Source organism: Chenopodium album, chromosome 25 (genome assembly GCF_948465745.1).
Source record: "Chenopodium album chromosome 25, dcCheAlbu1.1, whole genome shotgun sequence".
Lineage (NCBI taxonomy): Eukaryota > Viridiplantae > Streptophyta > Magnoliopsida > Caryophyllales > Amaranthaceae > Chenopodium > Chenopodium album.
The window spans coordinates 168925-189734 of record NC_137858.1 but is presented as its reverse complement, the minus strand read 5'-3'; the positions used below and the strand labels follow the sequence as shown (position 1 = coordinate 189734).

Genomic DNA, 20810 nt, shown 5'->3' with positions numbered 1-20810 from the left:
TATGCAAGCTTGAGAAATCCATTTATGGATTAAAGCAGGCATCCAGGAGTTGGAATCTTCGTTTTGATGAAGCAATCAAAAGGTTTGATTTTGTCAAAAGTGAAGAGGAACCTTGTGTATACAAGAAGTTTAGTGGGAGCAGCATAGTTTTCTTAGTCTTGTATGTGGATGACATACTTCTCATGGGAAATGACATACCAATGCTTGAGTCAGTCAAGGAATGGTTGAAAAGTTGTTTTTCCATGAAAGACTTAGGAGAAGCCGAATACATATTGGGGATCAAAATCCATCGAGACAGGTCTCGAAGGATGATTGGATTAAGTCAAGAGACTTATATTGATAAGGTTCTTGATAGGTTTTCCATGAAAGACTCTAAGAGAGGATTTCTCCCCATGTCTCATGGCATCACTCTCAGTAAATCTCAGTGCCCTAAAACGGCAGAGGAGATGAGACGAGTAAGTGATAAACCTTATGCTTCGGCAATAGGATCAATCATGTATGCCATGATATGTACAAGGCCGGATGTTGCATATGCTCTAAGCATGTGTAGCAGGTTTCAGGCAAATCCAGGAGAAGCACACTGGACAGCTGCCAAGAACATCCTTAAGTACTTGAGAAGGACTAAAGAGATGTTTCTAGTATATGGTGGCAAAAAGGAATTGGTTGTCACAGGTTATACGGATGCGAGTTTCCAAACAGACAGAGATGACTTTAGATCTCAATCTGGATACATTTTCTGTCTGAATGGAGGAGCAGTGAGCTGGAAAAGTTCGAAGCAAAGCACTGTCGCAAACTCTACAACAGAATCAGAGTATATGGCTGCTGTTGAAGCAGCTAAAGAAGCAGTTTGGATAAAGAAGTTCCTAATTGAGCTGGACATTGTACCAAGTGCTCAAAAGGGAATCGAGTTGTTTTGTGACAATAATGGTGCTATTGCTCAATCAAAAGAAGCTAGGTCACATTTCAAATCCAAGCATGTAGAGAGGAAGTATTACCTCATTCGAGAGATCGTTGACAGAGGAGATGTCAAGATGTGCAAAATTCATACGGATGAGAATATCGCTGATCCACTTACTAAACCCCTTCCAACTCCAAAGCATGAGAAACATGCTAATGAAGCTGGATTGAGGCGAATGATGTAATTAGAAGTTGTATTTTGTTTTGAGAAAATAAATTACATATGTGATACATTCATTTGCAGAATTATGTTTAATCAGAAATTCTATTATTTCTCTTATTTAATTGTGGTTTTAATATTAAATAAAATGTCCAAAATAATTATGAATTGATGGGCTCACTAGGTTGATGACCTTTTGAATGAAACCCCACAGGTGAACAAAATTCATACATTATTTAAGTTCCTAGTTCGAAATCATTAAACTGGACATAAATGATTTCACAAATTAGAACTAGCATGTAAGGTTGATTGGATAGTGCAGTTTCATGGGCTATGGGAGCATAGTGATAATGCTCGGTCAATCACATGGATATGCATGAATGATGCAGGATCGAACTATTGACCTACTTTGAAGTTCAAGTATAGAACTTCCGGATATATTAGTGGATTCCTTTGACATGAGTGGAACACTGATTCTATTCAATGATTGTTTTGACTGTGGTACATTCAAACGTCTTGCCGTAAATGGGGATTATAAAGGATGTTTCCCGGTCACTTCATGAATTGAGTGGGAGCTTTAGTTGCCACAAGATTGGATTGAGTCTACCTATTGACTAGGAATGTGTCTTGGCCCCTTGAAGAGGGAGAATTCAGAAAAATGCATGGCCGTGCTCAAATATGTTGCATAGTAACCATTTGTTTCGTAATTCTAACTCAGATTTCAAGAAAAGATTTGTAGACTAATATGATCATGACATGAGATGCAATCATATTATCAAATCGACACACATTGACTTAAAGAATTTGAATATTGCGCACTTGTCTCAGACAAGTAGGAGATTGAAGGAATTATGTCTTCGATAAGTGCAATTACTAGATATATCATAGGATCACAGTTATGGAGATAATAAGTTCATACTATATGGTTGCCATTGTCTATTGCTAGATATGACAATTGGACTTTGGGCTTATCAAATGGTCCAAAGCCTTATAGCATGGATCCTACAAGGTCACACACTAGAGTATTGGGTTAAACAAGTTAGAGGCCCATTATTGGGCCTCATGAGTATATGACACATCTTATGTTTGGGCTTGGATTGTAAGTAGAGTTCAATTAGGATTTGGACATGGTTTTATTTCTAGATATGATCTATAAATATAAACCATGCCTAGGGTTGCATGACATAACAATTTACACACTGTGAATTGTCAGACAAGCAACCAAGAGATCCCAAACCCTAATTCCCTCTCTCACTTTCGGCCTCCCTTTCTCCTCCCTAGATCCGTGCGTCTCCCCTTCTGTGGTGGTGCGTGTGGTGGTGCGTGGGTGGTGTTGTGGTGTGCTCGTGACTCTAATCTCCGTTGAAGGTTGATTGAAGCATTCGGTCACAACTAACTAGCATTAGTGGAGGTTTAATCCATACTCGTGGACTAAGTAGAGGAATCACACGTGGGGTTCTTTGTCTCCCTTGTTCTTGCTCGATCACTAGTGGAATCACGCTTCAAAGGTATAATTCTTACTTCTTTATGTGTTATGCATGAGATCCTTGGTTTGGTGCTATGTGAATATGATTCATGTAAATTCCGCATTTAGTACCTATAATCTCCCACATAAGATTGAAGACAGTGATGAAGATGAATATTTGGATAAAAAAAAGAAAGAAAGAAGGAAGATCAGGTTGTACAATCTACTAGCTTTGAATTGAAGGATATAGATGACAAAGCTAGATATGTAATGTACAAGATTCCTAAAGAGTTTCCTACTGATGCTGAAATTGATAATATGGATATCGACGTAAGTTTAAACTGCCATCTTTTTATTATATTTTTAGATTTTGTATAATTTGCTTTAATTAGAAATTAGAATACTTTTATCAGGAATAATAAACTGTTATCAGGCTATTCAACATTAATAATTTCAGTTAGAAAGTAGAATACTTTTATCAGGAATAATAAACTGTTAGTCAGGAATATGGTAAATTTTGTCAGGAAATTAAATTAATATATTAAAGTTGTTGATTTGATAATATATTATTATTGTCAGGATTTAACATTATATTATCAGGAATTATGTACTTTCTATCAGAAATTAGCATTTTCTAATATTTTATTTGGATTATAGTATATGTTTGTTAGGATTTAAATTCTTTTCATCAGAAATTAAGTTGTACTTGTCAGCAATAAGAAACTATTAGTCAGTAATAAGAAACTATTAGTCAGGAATATGGTAAATTTGGTCAGGAAATGAAATTAATATATTAAGGTTATTGTTGATTTATTTACATTGTTTTAATTTGGGAATACATTATTATTGTCAGGATTTTCTACCATATTATCAGGAATTATATACTTTCTATCAGAAATTAGCATTATCTAATATTATCCTTAAATCTATTAATTTATTTTGATTAGTATCTGTTTGTCAGGATTTAAATTCCTTTCATTAGAAATTAAGTTGTTTGTCAGGAATAAAAAACTATTAGTCAGGAATAAGATAAACACTCTCAGAAATTAGATTACTATTATCAGCAATAAGAATTATGTTATTTTCTTACATTTTACTAATAAGAAACTATTAGTCAGGAATAACAATTATGTTCCTTTCTTACATTTAACTTATTCATTTTTTATTTTATTTGTTGATTAGCCTGTGAAGAAGAAAATGATGAAATTCGGTCGAGACTTGAAGATTGTATCAGAGAACCAAATAGACTTTGCTATTGTTCTGAAAGATGAAGCAAAATTATATTCACAAGAATCTCAATCTCAAGGAGAGGATGATTTCTATTCAAATCCTGAATTTTTAGCAAAAATTGATGCAATAGTTGAAGCTGCAATGCAGACTAAAACTTTAGCTACTGATTTGGATCAGTTTGATAAAACAAAACTTAAGTCTGATGCAATTGTAAGTTTGATTACATTTATTATCATTTTTTTATACTTATTAAAATCATATTAGATATATATCTGATATTATTCTTTATTTTGTATAGGTGAATGATGTTATTTCTGATCTTGGTTTGCAAAAAGATCTAATTGAAGATGCAGAGCAAAATTTAGAGGATGCAAACCAAGGAAGCACGGAACCAGAGAAAGAAGCAGATGATCTTGGTTTGAATAATGTTCAAGGAAGTGATGTTGAAGACACAACCGCAGAACCAGAATTAGTTGAAGGCACAACACCATCAGAAAAAGAGGTGCATTCGGTTAGTAATGAAGGTCTACTTAGTTCCACATCACCTCCAAGAACACCAAAGAAACCCAAGGGACTCAATGAAATTTATTCATCTGCTATGAATGAGAATCAGGCTAGGCTGGTGCAAGAAGGGAGGAGTTTTCTCAAGGGAGATACTTCTTTGCCTAGATTTCATTTAATTACTCCTACTCCTCCTACTTCTCAAGATACACCAGTATCCCAAGAAGAAAATGCACAAGTTACTGAAAAAGAAGTTCAAGAAACTTCTGAAAAAGAAAATGATAAAAACAAGGAAGATGACAGCACATCTAAGGTGTAATATTTGTATTTTAACTCAATAATTTATTTTAATAGTTATTGTATTTAACTATCATATTTTATATAAATAAATGTGTTTATTATTCTATATTATTGTATTTATTTTTATTTGTATTATTCATATGCTTTCAGGTTTTTACTAAATCTGATGATGTTATTCAGTCTAAAGCTACAGAGGAACTTGCTTTAGCTATTTATCAAGGTCATCAGGTAATGGTTTTTGTCAAAAATTATATATTTTTCTAAGGAATACTGAGTGAATTAGAATAAAATTGAGTAAGTCAGGAATAAAATTGTCATTGTCAGGAATTAAATTACTTATATCAGGAATTACATTCTTTATGTTAGGAATTTGATTGAGTTAGTCAGGAATAAACTTGTTGTATTCAGGAATTATATTGAGTTAATCAGGAATTAAATTGAGTTCATCAGGAATAAACTAGTCACTGTTATTAATTAGATTGTGTTAGTCAATAATAAACTTGTGGTAGTCAGGAATTAAATTGTGTTAGTCAGGAATAAACTTGTGGTAGTCAGGAATTAGATTGTATTATTCAGGAATAAACTTATCTTGGTCAGGAATAAACTTGTCATTGTCAGGAAATAGTTTTTGTTAGTCAGGAATAAACTTGTCATAGTCAGGAAATTAAATTACTTTTGTTATGATTTATATTATGTATTATAGATTATTATTGTCATGATTTAGAAGACTTTTGTTTGATATATATATTTTTTTTCCTTGTAGGAAGAACAACCTCAGCCTAGAGATGCATGTGCTGTTTTAGAATTGCTGAGGAATAAAACTGTTGCTGCTGAATCTATTCCTATTCCTATTGATTCTATTCCTTTGGAGTCTCCTACTGCTGCTACTGGTGACATTATTCTAATAGATAAAACTCCTGCTCCTCCTAGTATTGCTGATGATGAGTTTATAGTATCAGAAAAACAGCCTCCCAAAACACACATTGAGTTAATTGATGTTGATAGAATTCCTAGTCCTACAGATGTTCCTGGTGAATCTACTATGATACCAGCTGATAAATATTCTGGAAAAAGGGAGAAGAGAATTCATGAATTAAGACAAAGGCAGGAGGAGAGATTGGTAGCAGCTGGTGGTTTAGATTGGGTTCTACCACCTATTCACAAGATTCCAATTCAAAATAAAGACAAGATTGTGTGTAGGAATTTGCAAGAAAACAAGCCTTTGTATCTAAAAAGATTGACTGAACATGAATTATACATGTGTGATTACTTGTTTTTTATGCACTATTTTGAGCAGCTTGAGTTAGATCCTACTGGTGAAGATGAGGGAGTTAAGAGGCGTAACAACAGTCTTTACGTAGAAGATATAGATACTGTTATCTGTCAGTTTCCCACTGAAGATCCTGAACAGAGTGATCTTATTTTGGTAAAGGAGGAGTTCTGTTCCCTACGTCCGTCTGAGTGGGTTAATTCTGCTATTCATGATACTTGGGCTACTGTGCTCAACATTGAAGAGGGTAAAATAACTGACAGAGGAGTTTTTCAATATAAAAGATTTGTTTTTCAAACTGAAGTTGCTGTAAGTTTTTTTTTTCTTTCTTTACTTCATTCAGAAATAAATTTTATTTATAATATACTGTATTTAATATATTTTTTTGTTTTGCAGAATGTTACATGGAGATACTTAGAAAAAAGGGCAATTTACAGAAAAGAAGTTGCTAACATAAAGAAAAAAGAGGCAATTTTGAAAACTTTGAAAAATAACCCAGTAGAGTTTAATAAGTGCAAAGAGGAATTGGTAAAAATGGAGATGGATTGTCAATTGAATATGCATAAAGGTGAGGACATTTATGACAACATTTGCAAGTGGGTTAAGCGTTTTCCTTCATTCAACATAGCCGAAGCCGATTTGGTAAATTTTTAACTTTATTTCTTCTTTGTATATTGTATATTCAGGAATAAGCTAAACCTAGTATGATACAAGCTTTTATTAGTCAGATTTTATATTATTTTAAATCAGGAATTATATTACTTTAATCAGGAAATAATTTATTTATGTTAGTAATTAAACTGTGTTAGTCAGGAATAAAATTGTATAGTAAGGAATTAAATTGTTTTAGTCAGGAATAATATTGTTTTAGCCAGAAATTAAATTGTTTTAGTCAGGAAAAAAATTGTGTTAGTCGGTAATAAAATTCTGTAAGTCAGGAATATAAATGTTTTACTCAGATATTATGATCTTTTAATCTGATATTTGCTTCTTTTAGTCAGTTAATAAATGTGTTACTTATTGTGAAAATTATGTTTTATTTATTTTGCAGCTATTCTTTCCCATTGCGTTCGATAATCATCATACTCTGCTGGTTTTCAATTTCATTGATGGTATTGGTCCAAGAATAGATTGGATAAATAACAGGACTGATATTGATCGAGATAAATTAAATGGAATAGACAGAGTGCTGGTAAGATAATTTTAAATTAAATTTGTGAAAATTATACTTTTAGTTGCTTTTAAATTTTATGATTTATATATTTATAATTACAGATTAGAGCTGTTGGTATTTTTTTGAAAAAGCATGAACATCGACATGGTGACCCAAATTTGGAACAATTGGAATGACATGAACCTAAGTTTACATGGCAAACAAGCCATGAAAATGAGGATTGTGGCCTTTTTACATTAATGTGTATGAAAAATTATAATGATATAGCTGGAGGTCTTGTCGACTTGAAATATGTAAGTATTTTTTCTCCTTTGTTTTTGGATTTATACCTATTGTTTTTTAGTGTTCTTATTTTGTTTTTTATATAAATTTATAGAAGAAAAATCGGAAGATATATAGATGCCAACTTGCTTATCAGATGGCTACTAGAGAAGAGAATTTTTTGCGGAAGAAATTGTGGAATGATTGCATTGAGTTTTCAATTAACAAGCACAAAATTTGGAAAGCTCAACCTGCAAGAAAGAAGCTAGAGGCCCAATATGAGAAAGCAAAGGAAGCCATTCAAAAGGAAAAAGAGAGGCAGTGGAAGTTGATGCAAAAAACAACTAGAAAAAGAGCAGCAGCAATTGGAAATTGATCAACAGCTTCAGCAAAATGAAGAGGAAGAGGAAGATTAGATTTTTTTTTTTAAACAATTAATCATACATGTACATATATTTTTTTTTTTTTTTGTAGTTAGGCATTAGTTTTCTTTTGTATAGATACTTATAAATTTGGTTTATATATGTATATATTTTCTATTAAATCCGTTTTCTATTAATCATACATCTATATATTAGTCATATATTAAAATACTTGTGTCAGAAATTAATATCAAATGTTAATTTTAAAAATTTTAAATATCAAACTTAAAATGAAGAAAATGTTTGTCACCTAAATTAAATTACTCTTCTCAGGAATTACTTTATTTATGTTAGCAATTAAATTCTTTTGGTTAAGAATAAAATTTTGTTAGTCAGGAATAAACTTGAGTTAGTCAGGAATAAACTTCATTTAGACAGGAATAAAGTTGAGTTAGTCAGGAATAAACTTGAGTTAATCAGGAATAAGATTTTTTAAATCAGGAATTGAGTCAGTCAGGAATAAACTTGAGTTAGTCAGGAATAAGATTTTTAAAGTCAGGAATGATATTGTGTTAGTCAGTAATACAATTAGTTTACTTAAGAATAAGATTCTAGAAGTCAAGAATTAACTCAGGAATTAAAACTCGGTTATCAGAAATTAAAATGTAATAGTCAGTAATAAAATTGAGTTATCAGAAATTAAATCAGGCATGAAATTGTATAAATCAGGATTAAAATTAGTTTAGTCAGGAATAAAATTTTGGCTGTCAGGAATAAACGTCAGTTACTCAGCAATAAGACTTTTAAAGTCAGTAATAAAGTAAGGTTAGTCAGGAATAACATTGATCTAATCAGAAAATAAAATAATTTTTTTCAGAAGTAATCAAACCTCAAAATGCCAAAATATAGTATTGTTTAGACAGGAATAAACTTGAATTAGTCAGGAATAAACTTGAGTTAGTCAGGAATAAACTTCATTTAGACAGGAATAAACTTGAGTTAGTCAGGAATATAGTATTTTTTAAATCAGGAATAGAGTTGAGTCAGTCAGGAATAAACTTGAGTTAGTCAGGAATAAGATTTTTAAAGTCAGGAATGATATTGTGTTAGTCAGTAATACAATTAGTTTACTTAAGAATAAGATTCTAGAAGTCAAGAATTAACTCAGGAATTAAAACTCGGTTATCAGAAATTAAAATGTAATAGTCAGTAATAAAATTGAGTTATCAGAAATTAAATCAGGCATGAAATTGTGTAAATCAGGATTAAAATTAGTTTAGTCAGTAATCAAACCTCAAAATGCCAAAATATAGTATTGTTTACAATTATCTTGAATAATAAAATAAAAAATTTGAAGATTGGCTTTATGATAGAAGAAGGCAGCAATAGGGATGAATTAAATGAGTTGTGGATTAGGAGTTATTGTTCCAAACTCATTTGGATATCTTGTTGCTGTTCTTCTTCTTTCAAAATGTCCTCTAATTCTTTTGTTCTTCTTTGGCCTTCCCTTTGTTTTTGGTCGTTTTGGATCTTTAACTGTATTTCTTCTTTCTTCTTCTTCATCAAGTTCACGAATTTTTTCTTCATTTGTTTGGAACATTTTCCTTACAGATTTGTACATTTGTTCCAAAGCATCATCACATATTTTTGATACTTCTTCATTCCCTTGACATATTGTCACAAGGTTGTAAAAATTCTTTGTTATTGATTGCCTCCAAGGAGTGTTTATTAATGAATGATCTGTGGTTGAATTTCCTAATCAAAAAAAAAAAAAAGATTACTACATTTTTGTTAGTAATATGAATAATAATATTATAATATCAGAAATAAAATTATTTATATCATGAAAAATTTAAGAAAAGTCAGCAACGAGCTATGCCATAATATTTTTATTTTCTGTTTCAGCCATAAATTTTCTGACAAAATTGATTTTATTCTTGTGTACTTTGATATTATTCCTGATAAATTTTATTTGTCAGAAGAAATATCAAATTTTTCAAAAAGAAAAATTATGTTGTTGAAATTGATACAAATCTGAAAAACTAATTTATTGCATTTCTGAAAAAAGTCATACAAAACAGAATAAAGTAATTTATTGCCTCATTGAAAATTCATTATAATGTAGAAAAAGTCATTTATTGCATCATTAAAAAGTCATTCTAATTTGACTGAGGTTATAAATTTTTCTGTTAAATTACATATTAATTATTATTGTTCATACATAACTCTTTTCTATTTAAAGGCTGTTCTAAATTAAGTTTTTTCTATTAAAAGAGTTATATTATAACAACCTCTATTGTGTTCTATAAAAGGTGCATTCTTGTAAAAATAACTTATATTTTTCTTCATCTAATCAATCATCAAAATAATGGCTGATTTCTACGCAAATAAGGAGAAGTGTACAATTATTGTTAAACCAATTGATCGCATTAGTATGGTAAATATATTACATTAAGTTTTAAATTTATAAATTTGTTTTGTGTTTTAAATGATATCATTTTTTTTTTCTTTCAGGGTCTTCCTGAAGATTGGAAACTTTTTCTTCTGAAATTCAAGAACTTTGTTAGAGTCTTTGCTGGGAAAAATGGCAGAGAAGATAGATTTTGGGAAGTAAGAGTCATAAGCATACCAGAAAATACAGGTTGTGGTGGTATGTTGATTGATCGTGAATGGGAAAACTTTGTAGCTGCGAACAACATAGTTGTTGGAGACAGACTTGATGTTTACCAGGATCATTATAACATTTATATTAGAATTTTTAATGTTGATGGTACTGAAAGGCTTCCTAATGAAGCAGGAAGTGGTACCAATGTATAAGTTTTTAAATATTTATATAATTTTATGTGTGTAATAAATCTGATTTTATATCAGAAATAATAATAAATGTATCAGATATTATAATATTTTGTTCATGAATAAGATTATTGGTATAACATTATAATATGTTGTTCAGTGTTCATTATGTTCAGGAATTAGATTATTTTTTTTTCATTTATTAGATTTGTTTTGTCAGGAATTAAATTCTGTGTGTCAGGTATTAAAATTTTTTTATTACATAGGAATTAGATTGTTTCAGGAATAAAAATGTTTCAATCAGAAATTAGTTATTATAAATTAGAATGGATCAGGAATAAGATAAAGTTTGTCAGCTTTAAGATTTCTTTGGTCAGGAATTAAAATATGTATGTCAGGTATTTTAAATTTTATTCAGGAATTAATTTGAATATATCAGGAATTAAATTGTATGCTTCAGGAATAAACTTGTTTCAATCAGGAATATTATTATCTTTTTCATGTATTATATTTTTCACATCAGACATTAAGTTTTCATCTATGTCAGCAAATTATTTATGACAGTAATTAAAATGTTTATCTCAGGAATAAAGATATTTTTTTATACTAAATAAACAAGAAATAAATTTTAAAATAACAAAGTATGTACGTACCTGATTCACTGCCATCCCAAATGTTTGATTTAGTAAGCTTGGTCCAACGTTTCAGAATGTATCTCTCTGGTATAGCATGTATGCTATACATTTGCATTATCTTGATAATGTGAAAGCACAGCAATCCAGTCTCTGTGAAGCACATACAAGAACACATAAACTCATTGTTTTGAGTGTAATATATGACTTGATAGGTGTGCATATAATCTTCATCAAGAGAAACATCAAAGAATTTGACATATTGCATTGAAGTGGTTTTTTCTCTTGCATATGCTCCAAGACTTGTTTCAAATTCCAGCCTAAAATCCTTGTATAAGTTTAGAGTATAAACTTCAGCAGCATGTTTTAATATCTTTGTTGTTGTTCTTGGTCTCTCAGTAGTACATCTGAAGTTGTCACTCTTTTCAGTGCTTCTCCATCTTTTCACAGTAGCCTCAAAAATGTGAAAGAACTCCAAAAGCTTTGTGGTTTTGTTGGCCTTAAATGAAATTGCTCTGTTTGTTACTTCTACCCTTTGAGATGAAAGAATTTCAGCTGAGAAAATATCCTTGCTCAATGCTGTGCACCATTTATCTCGTAGACCGTATAACCTATCAAACCATTCTTTTTTCTCTAGCCCATGTTTTTGAACCATCTTGTGCCAACAATCTTCAAAGTCAAATTCAGAATCACATCCACTTAAGCATTTGTGAAACATATTTTTGAATTCAGGATTGGTTTTTAGAGTTCCAAAGTGTGACACAAAATTCTTTTGCAAATGCCATAGACATAGCCTATGTCTTGAGTTTGGATAAACCTGCAACAAAAATTAAATTACTGTAGTAAGCAATATGACTATTATAATCAGAAATTAAAAACATTTAGTCAGGAATTACATAAATTATGTAAGACATTTGTATATTTTTCTCAGGTATAACAATATAAGAGTTAGAAATTAGCAATTTGATTATTATTATAATCAGGAATTAAAAACATTTAGTCAGGAATTACATACTTTTAGTCAGGAATTAGATAACTTATGTAAGACATATGTATATTTTTCTCGGCCATAACAATATTATAGTTAGAAATTACCAATATGATTATTACTATAATCAGGAATTAAAAACATTTAGTCAGGAATTAAAAAATTTTAGTCAGGAATTAGATAATATATGTAAGACATTATGTGTATTTTTCCCAGGCATAATAATATTAGAGTTAGAAATTTGAAAAATGATTATTATAATCAGGAATTAAAAATATTTAGTCAGGAATTAAATGAATTGAGTCAGCAATTAGATAATTTATGTAAGATATTATGTATAATTTTCTCAGGCGTAATAATAGTAGAGTTAGATATTTGCAATATGACTATTATAATCAGGAAATACAAACATCCACTCAGGAATTAAAATATTTCAGTCAGGAATTAGTTTTATTATGTAAGACATTTGTATATTTTTATCAGGCTTAACAATATTAGAGTTAGAAATTAGCATATTTTAGTCAGATAATAGAAAATTTAAATCAGGTATAAATATCTTTAGGTCAGTAATTAAATATTTTTAGACTTTTTATTTAAACTTAGAATCAATATTTTTAAAATCAACATATTTGTCAGATTATCAGTCAAATTAATCTTCCACTGTAATTCTGCCATTTGGGCCCCAATAAACGGCTAAAAAACAGTAACTTTTTTCCTTTTATAAATCATTTCCTTTATAATTCAACTTTGCATCTTAACTTCAATTTCTTTATATATTACACATATTTGAGCTAAATTGTAACTGTACAAGCAACAAAGGAAAACTTATTCTTGAGTTTTATAAATCACTCATTACGTTTTAGGTAAATTCTTTTTCTACAAAAATAATTTTAAAATATTTCTTCTGCATATTTTTTGGATCTTGTTTTTATGTGTTGTTATTTATTTATTGTTGGAATTGTTGTTTCAGAAATGGAGGAGAATAAGGTGATTCTCAGATTTAAGTATTTGTCTGTTGTAATTGATATTGAATATGAGATTGGGAAAAATAACTTGCAAGATACAGCAATTGCATTTGAAGATCAACTTCGTGATATGGATGATCCAATAGAAGGATCAATTGACCTTCTGTACCCTGTATTTCAGTATATTTATAAGGGGAAGTATAGGACATTAGAGGATGATGGTGATGTATTCAAGATGATTAGGAGGTTACCTAATCAGAATATATATAACATACATGTGGGGAGCACAGATGACCCTGGTTTTTTGGCTGACTGTATCATTGAGTACAGGATGAAGCAAAATGGGACTTGGCCACCCCCTGGTTATCCTCATTTTGGTGCCCAACCACCACAGTGAACAGGTCTGTATGCCTAAAATGTGAATAACTTATGTTTGTTGAAATATTGTTGCATAAACTAACATCTATTATATGTTATTGTAGGTTACAAGGTGTCTTGGAATAAGTCATCACCCACAAACAAGAAGAAATGCATATCAGGAATATAATTATTTTAATCAGGAATTAGCATATTTTGGTCAGGAATTAGTATATTTTGGTCTGATTTTAGATGAATTATGAAAGGTATTAGTATATTTTGGTCAGGAATTAATAGTCTTAGTGTTCACTTGGAGTTTTGGATAAGGACTAAAAAAATGTAATAATCAGAATTGTACTTGAGGTATTGGATAAGGACCAAAACAATGTAATAATAATAAAAATGAATATATTTAAAAATTATCTTTTTTTTTTAATATTTTTTATTTGTCTATAAAAGTATTATTTACTCATACATTTTGCATGTTTTTGTACTTTGGTATATTCTCTCTCCTAAAACAAACTTTTTTTCAATATTCCTCAAAAATGCAAAACAATTCTCAGTCTTCTACTTCATCAAACGATCCTCAATATTTGTCAAATATGCAAAACAAGTCTCAGTCTTCTACCTCATCAAACGATCCAGAAGAAAATGCAATTGATAACTTTGAAAAAAAATTAAATGATCTGTTGGATAGAAGAGATAGAGTGAAGAATGGATTGATGAAGCTCTATGAAAAAGTTGAAAAGAATGAAATCGAAGATCTAAGCAAGAGAAAGAGAGCACAAGAAATATGGCAGGAAACACAGAACAAAAAGCAGAAAGAAGAAGATCAACACAAGAAGGAAGAGAAAGAACAAAAAGAAGATCAAAAGAAAAAACAAGTTTAATATCTGAGGAAGAACAACAAGAAGATTATGATTTTAGGGTTTTTTTCTTTATCTTTTTTTTTCTGTTAATTTCTAGTCACAATCAATATCATTAAAATATATGGAAAATATGATATGCTTTTTTGTTTATGTTTCTGTATTTCCTGTTTTTATTATCAAAAGATTTATTCAGATATGGTTTAAAATGATATGGTTTTGTTGGTTTTTATTCATATATTGATTTTTTTTTTAGTATTAATAATTTTTCGTCAGGAATTATATTATTTTAGTCAGGAATTTTATTAATTTATTATATATTCCATATTTATTTCAGAAATAAAATAAATTATCATAATCAGGAATAAGAATATTTTACTCAGTAATTATAACATTTTGCTCAGAAATAAACTTGAAATGAAATTAAATAAATTTGAATTAGTAATGACTTAATTTCGATCAGGTATTAGAAAAATTATATCAGGATTAAGGATCTTACTATCATGAATAAGATTCTGTCAATCAATATTAAATAATTTGAACTTATTAATATATCTTAGTCAGGTATTGCCTTTATTTTATCAGAATTAATATATTTTTGATCAGGAATTATATTACATTAAATTATGAACATGAAACATATATTATTAGTCAAGAATTAAACAGATATTTATGAGGAATTATATAATTTCTGTCAGGTATTGATCTGTTTTTATCAGTTATTAAGTTATTCTAATCCAGAAACAATATATTATGAAGACTAAAATTCTTACCTCTGGTATGGCGTTACTCATTGCAAGATCCTGATCAGTGAAGATTGATTTTGGTTCGATTCCACACATCGACTTTTTGAAAATTTTAAGAAGCCAAACAAATGTGTCAGTCTTTTCGTCACTTATAAATGCACATCCAAACATTGTTGTTCTCCAGTGACAGTTTATACCAACAAATGGTGCACATATCAACCCATATTTGTTTGTTCTGTATGTTGTATCGAAGATTAAAACATCACCATAGGCTTTGAAATCTTCAAACATTTGAGAATCACGCCAAAAATAGCTCACCACATTGTTTTCTTCTCCAAATTTCAGTCTATAAAAGAATGAAGGATCATTATCTGCTCTCTCTTGAAGGGTATCCAATACATTCTGCATGTCTCCACCTTCAACCATACTCATTTTCACCCTTGATACATAGTTAAGGTGGTCTCTCTTAGTATGACCTACACATTCTTCTCCTCCAGCTTCATTGGTGATATAATTGTAAGCATCCATTGGTTTGATACCACTTTCAACCATGCTTTCAATTAGTTCACCCATTGGTGCTGATATTTGCCTTTCTGATCTTAGATGATGACGTTGAACTGTTATAACCAATTCATGATTATGCTCCAACTCATGTGTAACAGCTTCGAAACTTCCTTCTTTGGTTTTCTTGAAACGAATATGAGCTTTGCATCCAGTTCTTGTCTCATTTACCTCCCTATCTTTTCTCTTTTTTTCATCAGTTTTACCCAACATGGGTATTTCAACTGAATTTTGTTCACCTGCCATCTTCATTTTACCCTTTGTATGCCCTTCTTTAGAACATCTAAAATAAAACTCATACAATTTATCATTATTATCTCTTCTCTTTGTTGATTTTCTGACACTGAAACCAACATACCTTGAATGAGCTTTGTATAAAACAAATCCCTCATTGTAGTCTGATACAGTATAACCTGCTAGACATTTACTTATGTTTTCATCCTTGTCATATTTGTAATAATCTGCAAGACTAGTATATATGAAACATATCATAATTTATTTTTGTCAGGAAATAAAGTATTATACACAGTAAATAAATATTCTTTAAATTTATGATACTTAAGAATTATCATGTCTTAGTCAGGAATTACATTATTTAAATCAGGAATTACTAAATACTAGTCAGAAAATAAATAATCTCAGTCAGGTTTAGGTTTATCTTTAATCAGGAAATAGATAATATCAGTCAGAAATAATAATATTTGTATCTGATTATAATATGTTGTTGATTATTTTTTCAGGAATTAGATTATTTATGTCACTTATTATTTTTGTTTTGTCAAGAATTAAATTTTGTATGTCAGGTATTAAAATATTTTGATTAGTAATTAATTTGAATATATCAGGAATTAGATTGTATATTTCAGGAATAAAATTGTTTCAATCAGAAATTAAATTGAAACAATTTTATTAATTTAATTTCAGTAACAAAAAATAGTCAAAATATCAAAAAATTGTTCGAATCAGAAATTAGATTATTATAGTCAGGAATAAAGTTATATTAGTCAAGAAAATACATAATAAATTACTCAGGACTTAAATGATAAATATACGAAAATTAGAATATATCAGGAATTAAAATGTAAATTTCAGGAATAAAATTGTTTCAATCAGAAATTAAATTGAAACAATTTTAATAATCTAATTTCAGTAACAAAAAATAGTCAAAATATTGTTCGAATCAGAAATTAGATTATAATAGTCAGGAATGAAGTTATATTAGTCAGGAAAATAGATAATAAATTACTCAGGACATAAATGATGTGGTCAGGTTTAAGATAAATATAGTCAGGAAATTAGAATTTAATAACTCATGACCTTCCCTCTTCCCTTTTCAAAAAACACGTAAAATCATTTACCAGACATAAAATTAATTGAATAAAATGAAATGAATTTACTAGAAAAGAGGTTAATTATAAATGAAAAGACATATTTGAAAAGGCATGACTCTTCCTCTTCCAAAACACTGCATCTATTCACATTCTTAACATTATATATAAGTAACCATATTGTCAACAAACTGTATTCAGAAAAAGAAAAAAAAATCCATATAAACTGCTTCAGTTAGAAATTTTAATTAATCTTATAAGAATTTAACTACTGCTATTACAAAAGGTATATTTTTTTTCTTATTATGATTATACCTTTGTTAGTGTTGTTTTATTGAGTTTTGTTATGATTTATGTTTTCATTTTGTTTTGTTTAGATGGCTAATCAAATCCCACACCCAATTGACGCCTTAGAAGATGCACATCCAGCAATGGCTGTTGAAGAAATATTATGCATGCATATTTTCCCTAGGTGCACATTCAAAGCCCAGGCGATGATTAACTGTACATGTAAATATTATAATGAATTATGGTATTATAAATATTGGATTCCAGAAACAGTAAGAAGAAATCATAATTCAAATGAATGGTGGGTTGCATATGACATTATGAGGCATAAGGGTTATGGGTTTCATAATGGCATGGTGCAAGACTGGGCTGAATTTCTGAATGGATTACGTTTTGTTTTTGCTGAAGAAGAAGCCAGCAAATTAAAGAGAAAAAGAGAAGAGGCAAATCATCCATGCAGAGAGGCAAAAAGAATTAAAATTGAGGAAGATTATCTTTGTAGCTTATTTTCAATGTTTTGTACTTTATCATAATTAAATAACATTTCAGTAATATGTAATTTGGAAATTTAGTTTATGTATTTTATTTTTGAAAATTTAGTTGATGTTATTTTATTTTTGGAAATTTGGTTGATGTTATTTTATTTTTGGAAATAGGGTTGATGTTATTTTATTTTTTGTTTTAGTTGATGATATCAGTAGCTTATACTCAGGAATTAGCATATCTTAAACAGGAATTAGATTTTATAGATCAGGTATTATGATATATTATTCAGAAATAAAATTAACTCAGTCAGGTTTAAGATAAAATTAGTCAGGAAACAGATAATAATAGTCAGGAGTTGTAATACCAATATAATTTGCAGTAATTAAATGTTTGAAAATTTATTATACCCAGGAATTACATTATGTTAGTCAGGAATTAGATAGTTCTTGTCAGAAAATAGATATGGATAGTCAGTTTAAAAATAATAATATTTATATACATTATAACTCGTCAGGTTTAAGATAATATTAGTCAGAAAATAGATAATAATATTCAGGAATAATAATATCAATATTTAAATAGAGTAATTAAATGTTTTAAGATTTATAACATTAGTCAGGAATTAGCATATATTAGTCAGGAATTAGATAATTATTGTCAGAAAATAGATATGGATAGTCAGTTTTAGGATAATAATATTCACATGTATTATAACTTAGTCAGGTTTAAGATAATATTAGTCAGAAAATAGATAATAATAGTCAGGAATTGTAATATTAATATTAAATACAATAATTATATGTTTTAAAATTTATAATACTCAGGAATTATCATATATTAGTCAGGAATAAAATAGTGCTGGTCAGAAAATAGATATTGATAGTAAGTTTTAGGTTAATAATATTCAGATATATGATAGTCAGGTTTAAAATAAAATTAGTCAGGAAATAAATTAACATAGTCAGGAATTGAAAAGAAAAGAAATAAAATTATTCAGGAAATAAATAATGATCGTCAGGTTTTAAATAATGATAGTCAGTTTTAAAATAATTATAGTCAGATTTAAAATAATAATAGTCAGGCAGGGATACTAGATTTTTAAATGCAGTTAGAAATATTTTGAAATTTTCAGGAATTAGATTATTTTACTAATTTTGTTTAGGAAATAGGTTCTATTAATCAGGAATTATATTATCTGCAATTACATCAATAAATTACAGAGTATACTTTTACAGAACATTTAATTATCTGTATACCTATTATACTTGTAGCATCTTCATCTCTTTCTGCATCATCTCTTTCTTCATTTATATTTTCTTCTAGAATAACATTATTTGCTGCATTCATCATTAGTGTTAGTATATTTGAATTTCACTCTGAAATTATCAAAAAAATGGATTCAAATGAAAATTAATTTTCTGCGACAATTGTAGTTACATATTAAAATAGCTTTGCATGCAAATCATAAGTTGAAATTAAATTCGATCGAATACTATAGTAAACTTAATTTCAAAATGAATAGTTGAAATAAAATGTAATTGAAAATAAATTAGGCCTGATTTCAAATTATAAGTCGAAATTAACTACGATCTGAAATTCGATTGGCATTAATTGCAAATAATAAGTAGAAATTAACTCGAATTTAAATACGATCTGATATTAAATTGAAATTTAATACGATCTGAAATTCAATTTGGCTTGCATGCGAATTATAAGTCGAAATTCATATTTCAAAATCGGTATAATACAATCTGAAATCATGCGAATTATAAATCGAAATCAATATTATATGAAATTTGAAATTACATGCAATCAAAATTATGAATTAGATTGTACCTTTTTCAGCAGTAATTGAGCTGGAAATTGATTCTATAGGTGAATCAGAATCTCCTTCAATCATCATCCTATTGTTTGATTTCTCCATGTTTTTATGGAATTTGCAGATTTGAATTATATGAATTTTGCAGATTTGAATTTTATGAAATTTGGGGAAATGAAGTGGTTGAATTTCAGTGAATGACGACGCTCGAAATTTTATGAAAATGATTAAAATGATGAAAACGACAAAATTCAGACAATTTATAAAATGGCGCGCGGGCTTTGGTCGGGTTGGTCAGGCCCGCGCCTTTTTAATTAATGAGCCCGAACTCACGTGAGTCCAGTCTCACGCAAAACGTACACTTTTTTTTTCTACCACCGATTTCCCTTGATTTTAGGATTTTTAGTTCTTTATACTTCTTGATAACATGCGCCTGCTCAAATATCACCAAACTATTTAATATATGAATCCCATGTAAATTCTATGATGTTGTTTGTATGTACACTTAAAAAGCTAATAAACCACATAGTGAGGGATAACTCAAGTAGTTAGAGCTCCCCTCCCGGTCCAAGAGATCTTTGGATCGATTCTCATCATCTGCCCTTGTGGCTCTAAACACCAAAAAAAAGCTAATAAACCTTAACAATAGTTGCAATTAAAAAACGACAAGATTATTTTTTTTTTTTGGGGGGGGGGGGATGATAAGTTAGTAGGATTTTATTCCAAATCAAAGTTCGCAAGAGTCAAGAGACTTTGCGGAAATAAGAAGAGCAACTATGAAAAAGTAAAATAAACAGTCACTTGGTAATAAACCGTTTCATTGTACATACAAATTTTTTCTTTTTAAATAATAATAATAATAATATCATATAAGTGAAAAGCATTAGAATTTTTTTATTTTAAAAAAAATCATTACAAATTATTTGTTAACAAAAACAAAATTAATTGATGATATATTTAATGATAAAAAAAACATTAAATATATTAATAATAGTAATTAATGAGGGTATTAAAGTAAATACACATTTTATACACAACTTTATACATAGTTTTGAGGGTATAATTGGTAGTACACTATTCCTAAGAGATGTTTTCTAATTTTTATAAGGTAGGGATTTCGTTTTGAAAGTTCAAAATTTAACGTCTCCATTGAACACCTTTGATATAAAAAAAATAGTTGATATTTACAAAATTCATTTCTATTGTATTAAATCATAAAAATATGTTATACACGTATTTATTTTATTATGATCTCATAAATAATGAGTCAGTCACAAAAACAAAAATCGTCATAATATACT

General features: G+C 29.0%; 1 protein-coding gene across 1 annotated transcript; it reads right to left on the bottom strand.

Moving 5' to 3' along the window:
• Positions 1-9076: 9076 nt before the first annotated feature.
• Positions 9077-19040, bottom strand: LOC145615673 (protein FAR1-RELATED SEQUENCE 5-like). Its single transcript, XM_081670733.1, has 4 exons — positions 18947-19040; positions 15055-16049; positions 11127-11922; positions 9077-9435 (listed from the first exon to the last, which is right to left on the bottom strand). The coding sequence occupies exons 1-4, from the start codon at positions 19038-19040 to the stop codon at positions 9077-9079; spliced, it is 2244 nt and encodes a 747-aa protein (XP_081526859.1).
• Between the last annotated feature and the right edge of the window lie 1770 nt (positions 19041-20810).